General features: G+C 42.2%; 1 protein-coding gene across 1 annotated transcript in view; it reads left to right on the top strand.

Moving 5' to 3' along the window:
• The first annotated feature begins 291 nt into the window (after positions 1 to 291).
• PALMD (palmdelphin) overlaps positions 292 to 17,860 on the top strand; it is a 56,399-nt gene continuing 38,830 nt past the window's right edge. Inside the window, exons 1-2 of the mRNA XM_038745969.1 lie at positions 292 to 565; positions 9,863 to 9,943. Coding sequence (XP_038601897.1) covers positions 521 to 565; positions 9,863 to 9,943 — 126 coding nt within the window. The 5' untranslated portion in view covers positions 292 to 520. The remainder of the gene's footprint in view (positions 566 to 9,862; positions 9,944 to 17,860) is intronic.

The following is a 17,860-nucleotide window of genomic DNA, read 5'->3' on the forward strand; positions in this document are numbered from 1 at the left end:
AAATGCTAGAAGATGAAAGCTCAGGGAAGCAGTGATATTTGCTCCTAACATTACAAAAATACCGCAAGGTCAGTATTACAAAGGGTCTACTAAGCAAAACGCCCAATCCATGGTATGGGTGTGTGTCTCAAGCCTGGGAAAAATGAACTGGGGAAGGAATAGTTAATGAGAAACCGGGGGGCTGGGGGGGCTTGTTAACTGGCACATTATAACAAAGGGCTGGCAGCATCTGAAGGAAAGAGGCTTGGGCTCTGCTGATCAAACTTGTCAGTCAACTCGTGCTAGCACTAGGTGTCTGCCTCTCGAGCAAACACTCATTACACGCGTCTGTCGGTGCCGATCTGTTCATCTGTTCAGAGACGCTCCTGACAAGGCAGGAATTTTCCCCTTCTCCACTGTGGAATTAAGAGGCGATCACTCACAGCTCTTCTGTTTCCCTACCACCACTCCCTGGAGGAGCTCTGTTGCTTATGGTGACTTTGCATTTCCTTTACTGCTCTGCTCGTCCTTGAGATCTAGAATGGAAGAAGCTGAGCTGGTGAAGGAAAGACTCCAGGCCATAACAGTAAGTGTTTACAGTTTTAACTTATGAAGGGGAATGCTTACAGAAGTGGGTTAACATGGGCTGAAAGTAACCATTGTTCCTTAAGTGGGAAAACAGAGCTGCTAGCTATATGGCTATGGGTAGCGGCTTTGGCATATGTGTCCTGGACCTTTTAACTCCCACAATCCTGGGGCTTTCAGTACCTTAGCTAGAGCCCTAATACTGCTTTTCCTAATTTCTGTAGTTTATTCCTGGCTTTTGGTTTTCGACAGCTTTTTCAAGGCAGATTCCAGTCTAAGCTTACCTGCTAAAAATGAAACCTTGCTTCACAACCGAATATATTTTAAAGGGCACTGGGTCAAAAAACCTTATCTCAACAAGTGAATCGAAGCACACGGTGTTACAGGGAGGAAAGGTAGAAAGCAAACGAACAAGACACCTGAGACTTTTTCTTCTATTAGGTGGAGTCCCAAAAGAACTCTCCAGATTAAAACTGTTTCTGTATATTTGAAGGTTAGGGATAAGCAGGAGAAAGAAAGTAAAAGCAGTCATTTGAATTCCAGGATATCGGTTTTCAGAAGACTTGAAAAGAATGTCGTGCCCAAAGGGGTGTGGGAGAAATATTTTCACTATTTCTCTGAAGAAAACAAGGAGTATTTTTAGGTCATTTTCAGAAAGAATCAAAGCAAAATGGGTATGCAGTACTTTCCTTAAATAATTTGATTTCATTTAAAAGTTGGGCTGGGATCTCAAGTAGAAAGGCTGTAGGGAATCATTTATCATTGGCTTAATTCTAGTAGTTCACAAGATCTTTGTAAATTAACACCCACAATTCTCTGCATTTGGTTGCTGCCAAAAGAGAAATGAGTTTAAAAGAAACTCTGAACACTTAGGTACTGCTGGGTAAAAACTGTTTTTTCAGTGATTTTTTTAACTAACTCTTTTGGTCGTTGAAGAGGTTCTTATAGAGGTTTTCATAGTGGTATGATAATCAACCAGTGCCATCAGGGAGAAATGAACAACTTCAATTCAATTGTTTGAACAATGGACCAGAACCAAGAGAACACAGACCAAGTTGAAATATCCCAGTAGTCTATGATTTTAATAAGCCTAAATACCACAACTGCATTTGACTACTTTCTCTCCCTCATAACACTTGAGAAGGCTTTTGTGTGCTTTGTAATCTGTGACAATTTCAGCTGTCCTGCTTTAAGGGGTCAGAACACAAGTTCTTTCTGTTGTTTTTGGCTAGGGTCTCATGTATTACAGCTGTTGTCTAAAGGTCACTTTATTTCCTTCTATTTGTGTTGGTGGGGGTTCAATTTCTTCTTTCCAAAGATTTCCTCCTCTTAATTAAATAAAATGTTTCCGCTGCTGAAACAATTAGCCCTTTCATTTGATTGATTTTGAAATGCACGTCTCAACTCCTGGGTAAATCCTGGGGAGCAGTGTGGCTTAGTGGAAAGAACACCGACTTAGGAGTCAGAGGACTTGGGTTCTAATCTCTGTTCCACCACTTGCCTGATATGTGATCTTGGACAAGTCTTTTGACTTCTCGGTGCCTCAATTTCCTCACCTGCAAAATGGGAGTGCATCCATGTTCTCTCTCATACTTACTCTGTGAGCTCTGTGTGGGACCTGATTAATCATTTACCCCACTGCTTAGTAAAGTGCTCAGGATATAGTAAGTGCTTCACAATCCTTACTCCTTTACTTCCCATAATTGTAGAGGTTAACAGATAGGTCTGAGGCCAAAGAAATGTTCGGTGCTGGGTTAAACTAACTACAAGCACCCAATGGAGGATTTGAATGAGCAAAAAACTAGAAAGAATCTTGTTGCTCTGAGAGCAGATAAGAAAGCAAGTGCACGGCAGGTCTTCCAGATGCTGGATTATTGAATGTTTTCCGTAATAAATGCTTCTTTATGGGCCTCTCCGTGAGAGAATGACTCTAACATTAGTATGACCAGATTCCATTAGAAACCACTTAGCGGATCTCTGCAAATACAATCACTAGGTAATTTTTCATATCTTTAAATCTCTACTTCTGATTAAACTTAAAGGCAATAGGCATTCTCCATAGGGAGGTGCATGCTCCCCTATCTCATAACTGTGATCACCTTTGTATCCCTCAAAACTACTGAGTGCTGAGTCTTTAAGCCAATAGCTGGCATACACGGTACAATATACAAACCATTCATGTTCATATTTCCTCCCTTCCCCCTAATAAATAAACCTGTCCCATAATGAAATATTGGATCATTTTAAAGTGTGCTCCTACTATTCCTGCAAAGAGCATGTTAGTGCTAATGCAAATTTTATTGTTTTCACTGAAAGATTTCTGAAGACAAACTTACCTGCTATGTAGTTTAACCTATCAATTAATGGTAGTTACTAAATGCTTCTTGTGTGTGGAACATTGTACCACAGTGGTCTCTTAGGAGAGCACAATACAATAGAGTTGGTAAATACAATCCCTTTCCTTCAGGATCTTACAATCTAGTTTGGGAGACAGACATTAAAATAAATTACAGATAGAGGAAAAAGCAGAGGATAAGGAAGCACTTAGTACAGTGCTCTGCACACAGTAAGTGCTCAATAAATATGATTGAATGAATGTACATAGCATGGGGATGTTGGTGGGGTGAGTGTCAAAAAGCTTAAGGAGTACGGACCCAAGTGCATAGGTGACAGAGAAGGGAGGGCCAAGTCAGAGAAGGTCTCTTGCAGGAGGTACGATTTCAATAGGGTTTTGAAGATAAAGAGAGTGGTGGTCTGTCCGATATGAAGGGGGAGGGAAGTCCAGGCCAGGGAGAGGACACGGGCAAGGAGTCGGCAGTGACACATATGACATTGAAGTACAGTGAATAGGTTGGCATTAGAGGAGGGAAGTGTGCACTGCTGCTTCAGGATGATAAGAATCTGATCCAATTAATGCCAAGCAAGTTTCTGAAAAGTTTCATACCACCTCATATTTCTATGGACAAAGTAAATATGTGATGAATAGAACCTGATATGGTGACTTTCACTATTCAATATTACTAAGTTTGAAGAGGGCACCTTGTGCGGCCTGGGGACTTTAGGGGTCACAATCTGGCACTTTCCCTCCTGAGATTTAATTCTATTAACATTAAAGGGGTCATTTAGGCAGAAGAAACCAAGCCGCCCACCCGGAAGTGAATGCCATTCCAAGAACAAGACCACATGTGTGGGAGAAAGTCAGCTCCTTCAGGAATATACACACAGTCCTCCATAAACCCATGTTCCCTACAAGTCCTTCTCAGACAATGAGTGCATTGTGTTATGGCCATTCCTATGGTGACATTAGGAAACGCTGTTTATAAAGAAAACTGCACTGTTTAAAGCCAGGAGGAATCCAAGGCTGGACAGACTAGCTGATCCAGAATCCTTTTAGATGAAACTCTGAAGGGAATTAAAAGCACCCGATACACATTCATTCATTCATTCAAGTGTATTTATTGAGTGCTTACTGTGTGCAGAGCACTGTACTAAGCACTTGGGAAGTACAAGCTGGCAACATATAGAGATGGTCCCTACCCAACAACGGGCTCACAGTCTTGTCTAACTGGGCAGAGAAAGGAAGAGGGACCTATGTTCTTGTAACCAGGGAAGTTGGGTTCAGGTAGCAGTAGATAGGGAGGAAAATGTTGCGGGGGTGGGGAAGCCATGGAAAAATCCAGAGATGGCACATTCAGGAAGTCTCAAAAGAATGTATTAAGAGAAAAATAAAACAGAAACTAAGTTATGTTCCTAAGTTTTATTTTTTTCTTTTTCCATATTCCCTATATCCCTATCTGCTTTATCCACCCTATTCCAACCAGAGCAAGGTGATCCTGATGGGGCTAGTACAGGGACTTTAATAGGTGCCCTGCTGAGCCCTGACCCTGGACTTGGAGAGTAGAGTGATGGTCACGTGCCACCTTTAGAACCCACGTCTTCTGACTCCAAGCCCTTCAGTGTTGCTCGGACCCGGCCAGCATTGGGGGGGATCCAAGGTAATCAGGTTGTCCCACGTGGGGCTCACAGTCTTCATCCCCATTTTACAGATGAGGTTACTGAGGCACAGAGAAGTTAAGTGACTTGCCCAAAGTCACACAGCTGACAATTGGCAGAGCCGGGATTTGAACCCATGACCTCTGACCCCCAAGCCCGTGCTGAGCCTTGGTTAAGTGCTTACTCTGTATCAAATATTGTTCTAAGCACTGGGGTAGATGTAAGTTAAGCAGGCCGGTTACAGTCCCTGTTTCACATGGGTCTCACAGTCTAAGTAGGAGGAAGAACAGGTATTGAATCTTATTTTGCAGTTGGCGAAAGTGAAGCCTAGAGAAGTTAAATAACTTACCCGAAGTCACAAAACAGGTAAATGTGGAGCTGGGACTAGAACCCAGGTCCTCAGGCTCTCCGGCCTCTGCTTTATCCACTAGGCCGTGCTGCTTCCTTATTGTTAATAAAAATAATAATAATAATGGCATTTATTAAGTGCTTACTATGTGCAAAGCACTGTTCTAAGCCCTGGGGACATTAGAAGGTGATCAGGTTGTCCCACGTGGGGCTCATAGTCTTAATCCCCATTTTACAGATGAGGTAACTGAGGCACAGAGTAGTTAAGTGACTTGCCCAGAGACACACAGCTGACAATTGATGGAGCTGGGATTTGAACCCATGACCTCTGACTCCAAAGCCCGTGCTCTTTCCACTGAGACATGCTGCTTCTCCGTTATTTCAATGTTCACTACTGTTACCCATTTTAATGGTCACTGCTTCCAGGAAGACCAATTCCCCAGGGAAGATGGAATTGTAGGACAGAATGTAAAAGAGTGTCACCATTTAAAAAAAAACAGCCAACCATTCGTGGTAAGATATAACCTCAGAACAAGTTACAGTTATCTCAAACTACTAGCAGTTATCATAAAAGGAGTTTTCTCTTAAAATTAATCAATCATATTTATTGAACACTTACTGTAACAATAATAATAATAATAATAATTCTGGTATTTGTTAAGTGCTTACTATGTGCCAGGCACTGTACTAAGCGCTAGGTGGAATCAAGGAAATTGGGTTGGACACAATCCTTGTCCCACATGGGGCTCACAGTCTCAATCCCCATTTTGCAGATGAGGTAACTAAGGCACAGAGAAGTGAAGTGACTTGCCCAAGGTCACACAGCAGACAAGTGGCAGAGCCAGGATTAGAACCTATGACCTTCTGACTCCCTCCCAGGCCTGTGCTCTACCCATTACACCTTGCTTCTTCCCTGTGTGCAGAACACTGTTCTAAGCACTTGGGAGATTACAACATAATATAACAGATACATTCCCCAACCACAATGATCTCACAGTCTAGAGGGGGAGAGAGACATTGATATAAAAAAATTACAGATATGTACTTAAGTGCTTTTCAAACCCCTGTCTTCTAAACAAGGCAGTCCAGCATGAGGATTTTCAAGCCAACTTCTGGATATTTTATCCTACAGTATGTCCAGATTAGTCCACCTGGCCCATTCATTTGGAAAGCCAACAATTAGACTGCTTTATTCTTTCTATTTTCCAAACAAGTGCTCCACCCAGTTGTGAATTTGATTGTTCTTTAAGGAAACCAGTCTTTGGATATTGGGGAGTATTTTCCAGTGTGTCGTAAAATGATAATGTTACTTTGTAAAAGATGGGGCAGACAAGAATTATCTTAATGAATTCTTGAATGTTAAATGAATGCTAAAAAATCACCACAAAAGCCTGGGTGAAAATAGTTTTTTCTAGACCTCCCACTGTTTCAGCCACAATGCTTCTCAAAATGAAATTCAAGAAGAAGATTATTTAGCGGGTAATATATATCAATTACTGGTGAGGTTATATTAAGTCTCTTCAAATTCACATTAATGTCACCTTCAAAATTGTGTGACTTTTGCAATAAGGCCCAAACTCTCAAAGAATGATTGTTGTAGTAGGAGTAGCAGCATTCACTGAGCACTCCCTTGGCATTTCCTTAGCACAGCATTTGGTGTTAAGGAAAAAAAGAAAAATGAAGTCACATATTCCCTCTCCACAAGGTTTGTTATTTAACTTCTTCATTACTACATCTAAAAAAAATTCAGTCCATGTTTTCCCACTTCTCAAGAACCTCCAGTGATAGCCCATCCACCTCCTCATCAAAGAGAAACTCTTTACCCTCAGTTTTAGAGCACCCAATCACTTTGTCTCCATCTATCTTACCTCACTGATTTCCTACTGTAACCCAGAATGCTCACTTTGCCCCTCTAATTCCAACCTACTCAATGGACCTTGATCTCATCTATCTCACTGCTGACCCAAAGCCCACAACCTCCCTCTGGCCTGGAACTCTGCGTCACCGTGATTTGCTCTCTTCATGAATCCTCTCTCCCATCCTCACAGCACACATGTATATAGCCCACTTTTTACTCTCCTCCTCCCTCTGCCCTCCCTCCTTCCCCTCTCTGCAGCACTTGTATATATTTGTACATATTTATTACTCTATTTATTTTACTTGTACATATTTACTATTCTATGTTATTAATAATATGCATATAGCTATAATTCTATTTATTCTGACGGTTTTGACACCTGTCTACTTGTTTTGTTTTGTTGTCTGTCTCCCCCTTCTAGACTGTGATCCCATTGTTGGGTAGCAACCATCTCCATATGTTGCCAACTTGTACTTTCCAAGCGCTTAGTACGGTGCTCTGCACACAGTAAGCGCTCAATAAATACAATTGAATGAATGAATGCATTAATAATAATAATGGTAGTATTTGTTCAGTGCTTTCTATATGCCAAGCACTGTTCTAAGCGCTGGGGGATATACAAGGTAATCAGGTTGTCCCACGTAGGGTTCACAGTCATAATCCCCATTTTACAGATGATGTAACTGAGGCACAGAGAAGTTAAGTGATTTGCCCAAAGTCACACAGCTGACAAGTGGCAGAGCCGGGATGAGAACCTCTGATCTCTGACTCCCAAGCCAGTGCTCTTTCCACTGAGCCATGCTGCTTCTCTACATTACTAACAGTTGCATTACTAACAGTTCCTACCCCTATGAATGTTAGCAAGAAACCATAGCCTGGGAAAAACGAGAGCTTAGTCAAATTTTAATAATCAATATTAAAACTAGAACTAAGCTACTAGTGTTAAGCAGTGTGGTTTGGTGGAAAGAGCATAGGCTTTGGAGTCAGAGGTCATGGGTTCAAATCCCGGCTCTGCCACTTGTCAGCTGTGAGACTTTGGGCAAGTCACTTAACTTCTCTGTGCCTCAGTTCCCTCATCTGTAAAATGGGGATTAAGACTGTGAGCCCCACGTGGGACAACCTTGTAACCTCCCCAGCACTTAGAACAGTGCTCTGCACATAGTAAGCACTTAATAAAAATGCTATTATTATTATTGTTATCAGTAGTAGTACTGAACTTCAGGCCCCTAACACTTTCAAGAGATGCGTCTTCACTATTGCATTAAGGAATGCAGAAAGCACTGATGAAAATGGGATGAAACAATAAACAGTTTTTACTAGTGCATACTAGAAAGCTGAATTCATGAACTCTCAATTTTTTTTAATCCACCAATTCCAGTGGAAATTGAATCCCCTGGTTTAAATGATGCTTGTGTATTACTAGAGTATCTTGCTTATCTTTGCCAAGCCAGTCCTGCATTCCCAGAGATAATTGTGAGTAGGATGAAATTCAAACACAGATACCCTGGCAGCTTGCATTGGTACAATATTTACTTCATGGCACCTCTCACTGTACATGTTGCATGGAGTACTGTTAGCTACACTGTACTACGGTAGCAACTTGTGACCATCAACATGTAATCATCAGCCCAAGCGAAAGACAATATACATGAAAATATCCAAGGGATACAGTCCCATTAGATTATGCATGGTGAGGACTGCATTAACATTTTGGGCCTTGGCTTTTACAAGTGCAATCTTTTTTGCAGGGGAAAGAGCAGTGGGGAGTCGGGAAATGAAGAAACTATAAAGCTGTTGAGTTTGTTTATAATGGGAGAATGAAAGATAAAACAAGCTAGTAACAAACTATTTAAAGTTATCAATATGCCAACAATGTTATATTGTGCTCTCCCATGCACTTAGTACAGAGCTTTGATTGATTGACGAACCAAGAAACCCAAGCCATTACTTCTGTATAGAAGAATTCCATCTCCAGGAGAAGTCTTGAAATGGAGTTTTTACATTCTAATCATTGTATTTTCTGTGGTGAGGTCAATCTAGCTTATCAAATATTATTTTTGCACACAGATGATGTTCAGAGAGTGTGGGTAGAGCGGTAATGTTAGTAATGGTAGTTATTAACATGACCAACTGAACGACTTCAAACATTTATGGCCAACTGGATGGAGCACAGGCCTAAGAGTCAGAAGGAGCTTGGTTCTAATCCCGGTCCCCCCCTGGTCTTCTGGGTGACCTTGTGCAAGTCTTTTAACTTCTCTGAGCCTCAGTTACCTCATCTGTAAAGTGGGAATTAAGGCTGTGAGCTCCACGTGAGACAGAGACTGTGTCCAACCCCTGCACTTAGAACAGTCCTTAAAATGGAGTAAGCACTTAGCAAATATCATCATTATTATTATTAGCCTGACGTAGGGAAAAAATTGTTGCCCAGTACACAATGTATTGTATATCATGTTACTATGTGTGCTCAAAAGATCTCTCCACCTCTATACTCAAACAATTGACGTTCTTTATTGAGAGATCAGAGGCAATGAAGACAGAGGCAGGCAATTATTCCCTCCTATCAAGATTTTTACAATTCATAAGCCCTGTCAGAGCAGGCACAAGTATCTAGAATGCATTTGACAGAAATCTAGGGTATCTGAAATATTTTGACTTCTCTCCATATTATCCCGTACTATAGACCTTTAGTTTAACAGTTCCCTTTTATCTATCTGTGATCCATCCGGCTCTTTTACCCGATATGTATATTTTATTATTAAGTTGCTGCTCTATCTTGAGATATCTCAAAACTCTTTTTTCCCATGAAGTTGTTCTACATCAGGTCATTTCCATAGACCAGAAATGACAAAAAAAATAAAATTTTATTAAAATATAAAAAGAACTAGCACTGTATCCCTAAATTTTAATGCTTCGTCCCCTTTTTCTTATTTTTCTTCATCTGTTTATCTTGAAATATGAGTCCCTAGAGTAGAGCCCAGCTTCCTCCCCATCCCAGTAACACACAGTTGGCTTTCTTTTCTCCACAAAGAATGACATCGCTGGCAGGGTGAGATATCCAAGTACATTGTCAAGTGAATGATGGAGTTTTTTCCATTGCAGGACAAGAGGAAATTGCAAGAAGAAATCTCACAGAAGCGCCTGAAAGTAGAAGAAGAAAAGCTAAAGCACCAGCATTTGAAGGTAATGCTGGACTGCCGAGATTTAATTTCAATAAAATTATTATTGGTGTACCCTAATAGTAACATCCATCTAAAAGGAAAGAACCTTGATAGAAAAAAAAAGACACACAGCTCTACTGATTTGCCAGTACAGTGGCAGGGAAAAGAATCTCAACAGGCTTAAAACCAGCATTTGCGTCTCATGCAAAACTTGGAAAGTGAGTTAAGACCATGACTCCTGCCTTACATCAGAATTGCCTCATTCCATTGAGTAACCTTGAGAATTTTGCCCTGAATATTTCATTTTGCTCAATACCACTCCTTGGGAGCTGACCCAAACAATAATTTTTGGGGTGGGGTTGGTGGTTGAGGTAATGGGTTCACTGCAATGAGATCAGCTCCACTAGAATGAGACTTTAGACTAACATGTAACCTTGTCAGAGAAGTGTGCACTTAACGCTCAATGTGGCTGGTCTAATAATATCCAGACAGTGTTAGAAGCTGAATATGAGCTCATAGGCAGGAATCCATCTCAGTTTTAAAATCTGGCATTCCATCTTTCACTGGGCATGTTCATTTTCTAATTGGAGCACAACAGGTTGCGACATTTGGTTCTGTATCTTAGTAACAGGATGCAACCAAATGCCAAACAGCAACTCTTTGATATCAACCTCAAACAGCAGACTTTATTTGGCCAAATTATATCAATTAAAAGATCTCCTAGGTGAAATAACGTCATAAAATCAGTCTGTTCAGAGAAGAAAAATGCCTGTGAATTTCATACTCAAATCTCATGTCTTTGATGATGCAAATGTTTCCCCTAAAAAAAAGACAAGATTCAACTCTGAAAAAGCCATCTATCCCCCAGATTATTTCTCTTCAGAGCGTCACATATTGACCTTTCACATTATTTCACTGAGATGGCTATTGGGGAGACAAGGTGTAGGAGAGCTATTCTTGAGTTTCAAAAATGTCACTCTTTGATGGTGCAGTTTTCACTGGTGCATCTGACTGTGACAACTTAGACTCAGGAGTGACAAGAAAATCCCTCCAGCATCGTGTGCCAATAAAAGACCATTCCTTGGTGCTCGGTTGTATTTACTACCCAAAGTGCCCAATGCCCTTTTCATTTTCCCCTCTTAATGGCAAGAATTTCCCAAAGTCTCTGGTCTAATTAGTCACCCCAACTAATTGTTATATATGTTAGGCAAATCCATCTTCTGCTATTCCCTCTCAGTTGCCCTCTGTTATGCACCATTTGATATTGTGTTTCACTGTGCCTTTCAAATGTTTCATCTGTCCACCCTGCTTATTTTAAATCCTAATTCAGTTCTCCTAACGCAGGTATTTGGTATCCCCCAGGCATCCATTCTACTCACATGACTCACCCTAGGAAAAGTTGCTTTGATGGTCTCTTCCCACCCCCTTCCCTCCCATGAGTATTATGACTATTGCTTCTATGCTGGTTTTTATATTAATGTTATTTGTTAAGTTCTTATTACATGCCAGGCACTATACTAAGCGCTGGGGTAGATACAAGCTAATCAGGTCAGACACAGTCCCTGTCCCACATGGTGCTCACAGTTTTAATCCCCATTGTACAGATGAAGCAACTGAGGCACAGAGGAGTTAAGTGACTTGTCCAAGATCACAGGTAGAAAAAGTGGAGGAGCTAGGATTAGTTAGAGCTCTGACTGCCAGGCCTGTGTTCTTTCCACTAGACCACGCTGCTGTTGGGTGGGACTGTGTTCCAGGACTTCATTGTTTGTGATCTTGCCAGAAACTGCTCTATAATTTGGAAGTGGGTTCTTTGGAAGTGGGACCCAGACCCATGGCTGGGTCTCACAGCCATGAAAGGGCTTGGACTCGACAGTTCCTCCGTAGGTCTGCAGTCTGATCTGAACGTTGATACCTTGTGGGCACTACATTCTGCCTGGTACACTCCTAGAGAACATTCTAGCCTTCCTGTTTTGATTTTCATCCTCTTAGGCTCCCCTGGAATCATTAAAATCCTATGGAGGAGTAGGTGTACCAAATTAATGATTGAATTAAATGGACTCAAATAAGAAGCTGTGTGGTAGGTCAAAGCTGGCAGGTGTTCTTCTCACTGTGCGGATTAGCCGTGACTAACCAATGTTTTAGGAGGTACGGTAAACTTGTCAGGCTAGTGGAGCGTCACCATTTATCAGTTTGCTATGACTAACCTTTCAGTAGTGCTCTGGTGGCCCAAAGTTTCCTAGCTAATTCCCAAGGAGAAGTTTAATCACAAAAAATCTAGCTGATCTTGGGGTGAATTATGAGAGACAATAACAAAAATGGCTAGCACTAAAATCTAGTGTTCCCACAGTCAGTTCTACACTCTGCCCAGCAAAATGTCCCCCTACACTGGACATGCACAGCTTGTGGGTTCAAGACAGGAACAAAGCAGACTTGGGAGATCCCTCTGGTCTGGAGCCTGCCCCATTCATTCATTCATTCAATCGTATTTATTGAGTGCTTACTTTGTGCGGAGCACTATACTAAGCGCTTGGGAAGTACAAGTCGGCAACATATAGAGACGGTCCCTACCCAACAACGGGCTCAGAGATCTGTTTGAAGGGTTACCATGAATATTACCCCACCACCCAGAGCAGTCAGAATTCAGACTCCATTTCAGACTTGGGACCTCCAGGGAGGATCCCTGAACTGCAAAACCAGCCTCCACTCCATCTCAAGGCTAGAGGCAGAAGATAATTGTTTTTCACTGAAAGGGAATTGCTCTGGGATATGGAGAGCCCCTGGATGGGTATCATTCTGGATGTGCCAGGGGTGAATGGGTGGTCCAGAGGTGGTGTCACTAAAGTGGGCAAGGGCCAGTTTTTGAAGTTTGGTACAGGATTTTTGAACCCTGCATCAACTCTAAACATAGACCCTATGTTTTATTGTTAATAATAATGGATACTATCATTACTAGCATGAATACTAAGTTTTTACTATATGTCAAGCACTGTTATTAAGACCTGGGGTGCATACAGTCATATAATAATAATAATGATGGCATTTATTAAGCACTATGTGCAAAGCACTGTTCTAAACGCTGGGGAGGTTACAAGGTAATCAGGTTGTCCCAGAGGGGGCTCACAGTCTTCATGCCCATTTTACAGATGAGGTAACTGAGGCACAGAGAAGTTAAGTGACTTGCCCAAAGTCACACAGCTGACAATTGGCAGAGTTGGGATTTTAAACCATGACTTCTGACTCCAAAGCCCATGCTCTTTCCTTTGAGCCACTCTGCTTCTACTAAGGCACACTCCTTGTTACACATGGAGCTCACAATCTAATGAGGAGAGAGAGAAAAGTATTGAATGCCCATTTTAAAGGTGAGGAAACTGAGACAAAGTTAAATGACTTACCCAGAGTCACAGAGCAGGAAATGGTGGATCTGGAGTTAGAACTCAGGTCTTCTGTTCGCCAATCCTGTTGCTTTTCCACTTAGGCCACAGTGCTTCTCTACATTGATGGGGTAAGTGGAAAAAATCAGTCAGTGACATTTATTGAGCACTGACTTTGTGCAGAGCACTTTACTAAGTGCTTGGAAGGGTACAATATAACAGAATTGGTAGCTATGTTTCCTTCCCACTAGGGGCTCACAGTTCAGAGAGGGAGAAAGACAACATAATTACAGATATGTATTTAAGTGCTGTAGGACTGAGGGTGGGGTGAATATCAAGTGCTTCAAAGCTACACATCTAAGTGCATGTGTGACACTGAAGAGATAAATAAATACAATTGAATGAAAGATAAGGAGTAGAGGAAATGAGGACTTATTTGGGGAAGACCTCTTGAAGGAGAGGTGATTTTAATACATAATGACATAGCAGCATGGCAGAGTGGATAAAGCATGGGCATGGGAGTAAGAAGATCACAGATTCTAATCCCAGCTCTGCCACTTGTCTGCTGTGTGACCTTAGGCAGGTCACTTCACTTCTCTGTGCCTCAGTTCCCTCATGTGTAAAATGGAGAGCTAGACTGTGAGCCCCATGTGGGACAGAGACTGTGTACAAACCAATTAGCTTGTAACCACCCCAGTGCTTAGAAAAGTGCCTGGCACATAGCAAGCATTTAAGAAATACCATTATTATAATAATAACAATTATTGAGAAGCAGCATGGCTTAGTGGAAAGAGCACAGGCTTGGGAGCCAGAGGTCGTGAGTTCTAATCCTGGCTCCGTCACTTAACAGCTGTGTGACTTTGGGCAACTCACTTAACTTCTCTGTGCCTCAGTTATCTCATCTGTAAAATGGGGATTAAGACTGTGAGCCCCACATGGGACAACCTGATTACCTTGTATCTACCCCAATGCTTAGAAAAGTGCTTGGCACATAGTAAGCACTTAATACCATCATTATTATTATTATTATTATTTTTAATAAGGTTTTGAAGGAGGGGAGAGTGGTAGTTTGGCATGTATGAAGTTGGAGGGAGTTCCAGGATGGAGGGAGAATGTGGATAAGGGATCAGTGGTGAGACAGATGAGATCGAGGTATATTGAGTAGGTTGGCATTAGTAGCAAAATGTGTGGGCTGGGTGGAAGTAGGAAATCAGTGAGGTAAGATAGGAGGGGGAAAGCTGACTGAGTGCTTTAAAGCCTATGGTAAGGAGTTTCAGTTTGATGCGGAGGTGCATGGGCAACAGCTGGAGGTTCTTGAGGTGGGGGATGACATGAGCTAAACTTTTTTTTTTTAAGAAAAGTGATCCAGGCAGCAGAGTGGAGTATGGACTGGAGTGGGTTGACACAGCAAGCAGGAAGTTCAGCCAAGAAGCTAATGCAGTAGTCAAGGGGGGAATCTGATAAGTGCTTGGATCAGCAAAGTAGACGTTAAGATGGAGAGGAAAGGGCAGATTTTAGGAATGTTGTAAAGGTAAAACCAACAGGATTTAGTGACACTGAATACGTGGGTGGAATGAGAGAAGTGAATCAAGGATAATGCCAAGGTTACTGCTTGTGAGATGGAAGAAGGTGATACTGTTTACAGTTATGGGAAATGATGGCGAGGACAGGGCTTGTGTGGGAAGATGTGAAGTTCAGTTTGGGGCATGTTAAGTTTGCAGTATCTGTGGGACATCCAAGTTAGAGATGTCCTGAAGCAGGAGGAAATATGAGACTGCAGAGAAGTAAGAGGGTCGGAGCTAAAGAGAAGCATATAGATTCATCTGCATAGAGATGGTAGTTGAAGCCATGTGAACAAATGAGTTCTCCAAGAGAGGGGCTATAGCTGGAAAATAGAAGGGGACCCAGAACTGACGCCTGAAGGACTCCCATAGTTAGAGGTTGGGAGGCAGAGGAAGAGCCCAAGAAAGAAACTGAGAATGAATGGCCAGAGAGATAGAGGAACAAAGAGAGAACAGTGTCAGGGAGGCCAAGGTTGGATTATGTTTCCAGGAGAAGGGTGTGGTCCACAGTTGCAAAGGTAGCTGAGAGGTGGAGAAGGTTTTCGAAAGGGGTACAGTCTGTTGGATTTGGCAAGAAGGAGATCATTGGTGATCTTAGAGAAGGCAATTTCTCTGCCATGAAGAGGATGAAAGTCAGAATGGAGGCTCGACTCCCTTATTCCCCTTTCCCTTTGCCGCTCTCGTACCACTAACTCGCAGCCCTGGATCACTGCCACTGTCCACCTCCTTTGCTCTTATGCTCGAGCTGCTGAACGCTGCTGGTGAAAGTCTAAACACCATGCCAACCTCGTTCAAGTTTATCCTTTCCTGCCTTAACTCAGCCCTCTTCTCTGCCAGACAAAACTATTTCTCCTCCCTTATTGACACCCATGCCCATCATCCCCATCAGCTCTTCTGTATATTTAACTCCCTTCTCAGGCCCCCGGTTCCTCCCCCTCCTCCTTCCCTCACCCCCAATGATCTGGCCTCCTACTTTATTAGTAAAATTAAATCCATCAGGTCTGAGGTCCCCAAAGTCACTCCTTCCCCTTCTCCAACCCCCCGGCTCTCAACCCTCTTCACTACTCTCCCATCCTTCCCAGCAGTATCCTCAGATGAGATCTCCTCCCTCCTCTCGTGTTACTCCAGCTACCTGTGCTTCTGACCCTATTCCCGCTCATCTTATGACATCTCTCGCTCCGTACTGTAGGGGTTCCTCAAGGGTGAGTTCTTGGTCCCCTTCTGTTATGAAATACAACTTGATTCTTAATGTGGGGTTCTGCAAGAAAGCCATCCCTGTGCTATGGAACTGGTTGTACTAAAATGTGCAAAATGGGAAGCAGCATGGCATAGTGGATAGAGCATGAGCCTGGGAATCCCGGCTCTGCCACTTGTTTGCTGCGTGACCTTGCCAAGTAACTTCACTTCTCTGTGCCTGTTACCTCATTTGTAAAATGGGGATTTAGACTGAGAGCTCCAGTGGGACAGATACTATGTCCAATTTGATTTGCTTGTAACTATCCCAGTACATAGTACAGCACCAGGCACCTAGTAAGTGCTCAACAAATGCCATAGTCATTATTATTGTTATGTATTTTAGTGATTAGTTTACTAATACAATTTCAAAATTATTACAAGTTTCACGAATGAAATTTACATAACATAGGAAGAAAAAGTGTCAGTTGTAAAATTTTGTTTCACAAAATGTGAATTAGAAAATATTGAGAATTCAACTTTATAAATGGGTCCCTGGTTTCTTGAGGGGACTCAGAGCTGAAAAAGGCTGCAAAGATCATATTCTTTCCCTTCAGAGAGTTTAGACATTTCCCTTCTGATCACAGATGGCTTACTTAGAGCCTTCAGGATGTGTTGCTAGGGAGTACATTATTTTGATAGTTTGTCGGATGTTGGACACCCATTAAAAGGCACAACACCAAAACCTTTTCAAAACCACTAGCTGCCCATCTGCTATTTTGCATTTCTCTCCTGCATGTCCCTTCCATCATGCAGAGCCCTTCCTGGCAGCAGGAAACTCCATATCTAAAGATAGACATGCCTAACTGACCCTGAGGCTATAAAAGTAATTTATATTGTTGTCTTTTTATTTAATTTGATGTCCGTCTCCCCGCCTGTAGACTGTGAGCTCGTTGTGGGCAGGGAATGTCACTCTTTATCACTGTATTGTACTTTCCCAAGCGCTTAGTACAGTGTGCTGCACCCAGTAAGCACTTAATATGATTGAATGAATGGCTGCTCCTTTTATCATTTTTTAATTGTATTTGTTAAGCACTTACTATGGGTTAGGCACTGTACTAAGAGCTAAGGTATATACAAGGTTGGACACAGTCCATGTCCCAGATGAACCTCACCCACTTTACAGGTGAAGTAACTGAGGCACACAGAGGTTAAGATACTTGCCCAAAGTCACAGAGGAGCCGGGATTAGAACTCACACCCTTGACTCCCAGGGCCGTGCTCTTTCCATTAGGCCGAGCTGCTTCCCCTTGCTTCTCACCGAACCCTCTGGGAGTACTGGTGAAAGAATGGAGCCCTTGTCATACACTGGTTCAAAGAATCACAGGCTTCTAGGGAAGGCATAGAAACTTGGTTCCGAAAGACAATTGCACAGTGTGGCCTAGTGGGATGAGTACAGGACTGGGAGTCGGGAAACTGGGGTTTAATTCCTGGCTCCATCACTTATCTGATGTGTGACTGTGGGCAAGTCACTTGACTTCCCAGTACCTTAGTTTCATCATCTGTGAACCTGGGACTTAATGCCTGTTTTCCCTCCCCCTTAGACTGTAATATTCACACATCCACTCTGATTATATTGTTTCTATCTACTCCAAAGCTTACCCCAGTGCTTGGTACATGGTAAGCATTTAACAAATACCACTATTATTATAAAATAATTCTCCCAGTATAAACAGATTAAAAAGATCCTAGGAACTCCTCCCCCTATTTTTGCTATAATAATAATAGTAGCGTTTGTTAAGTGCGCATAGCGCTGGGGTACATACAAGGTAAT

The sequence above is a fragment of the Tachyglossus aculeatus genome, chromosome 4, assembly GCF_015852505.1.
Source record: "Tachyglossus aculeatus isolate mTacAcu1 chromosome 4, mTacAcu1.pri, whole genome shotgun sequence".
In the NCBI taxonomy this organism is placed as follows: Eukaryota; Metazoa; Chordata; class Mammalia; order Monotremata; family Tachyglossidae; genus Tachyglossus; species Tachyglossus aculeatus.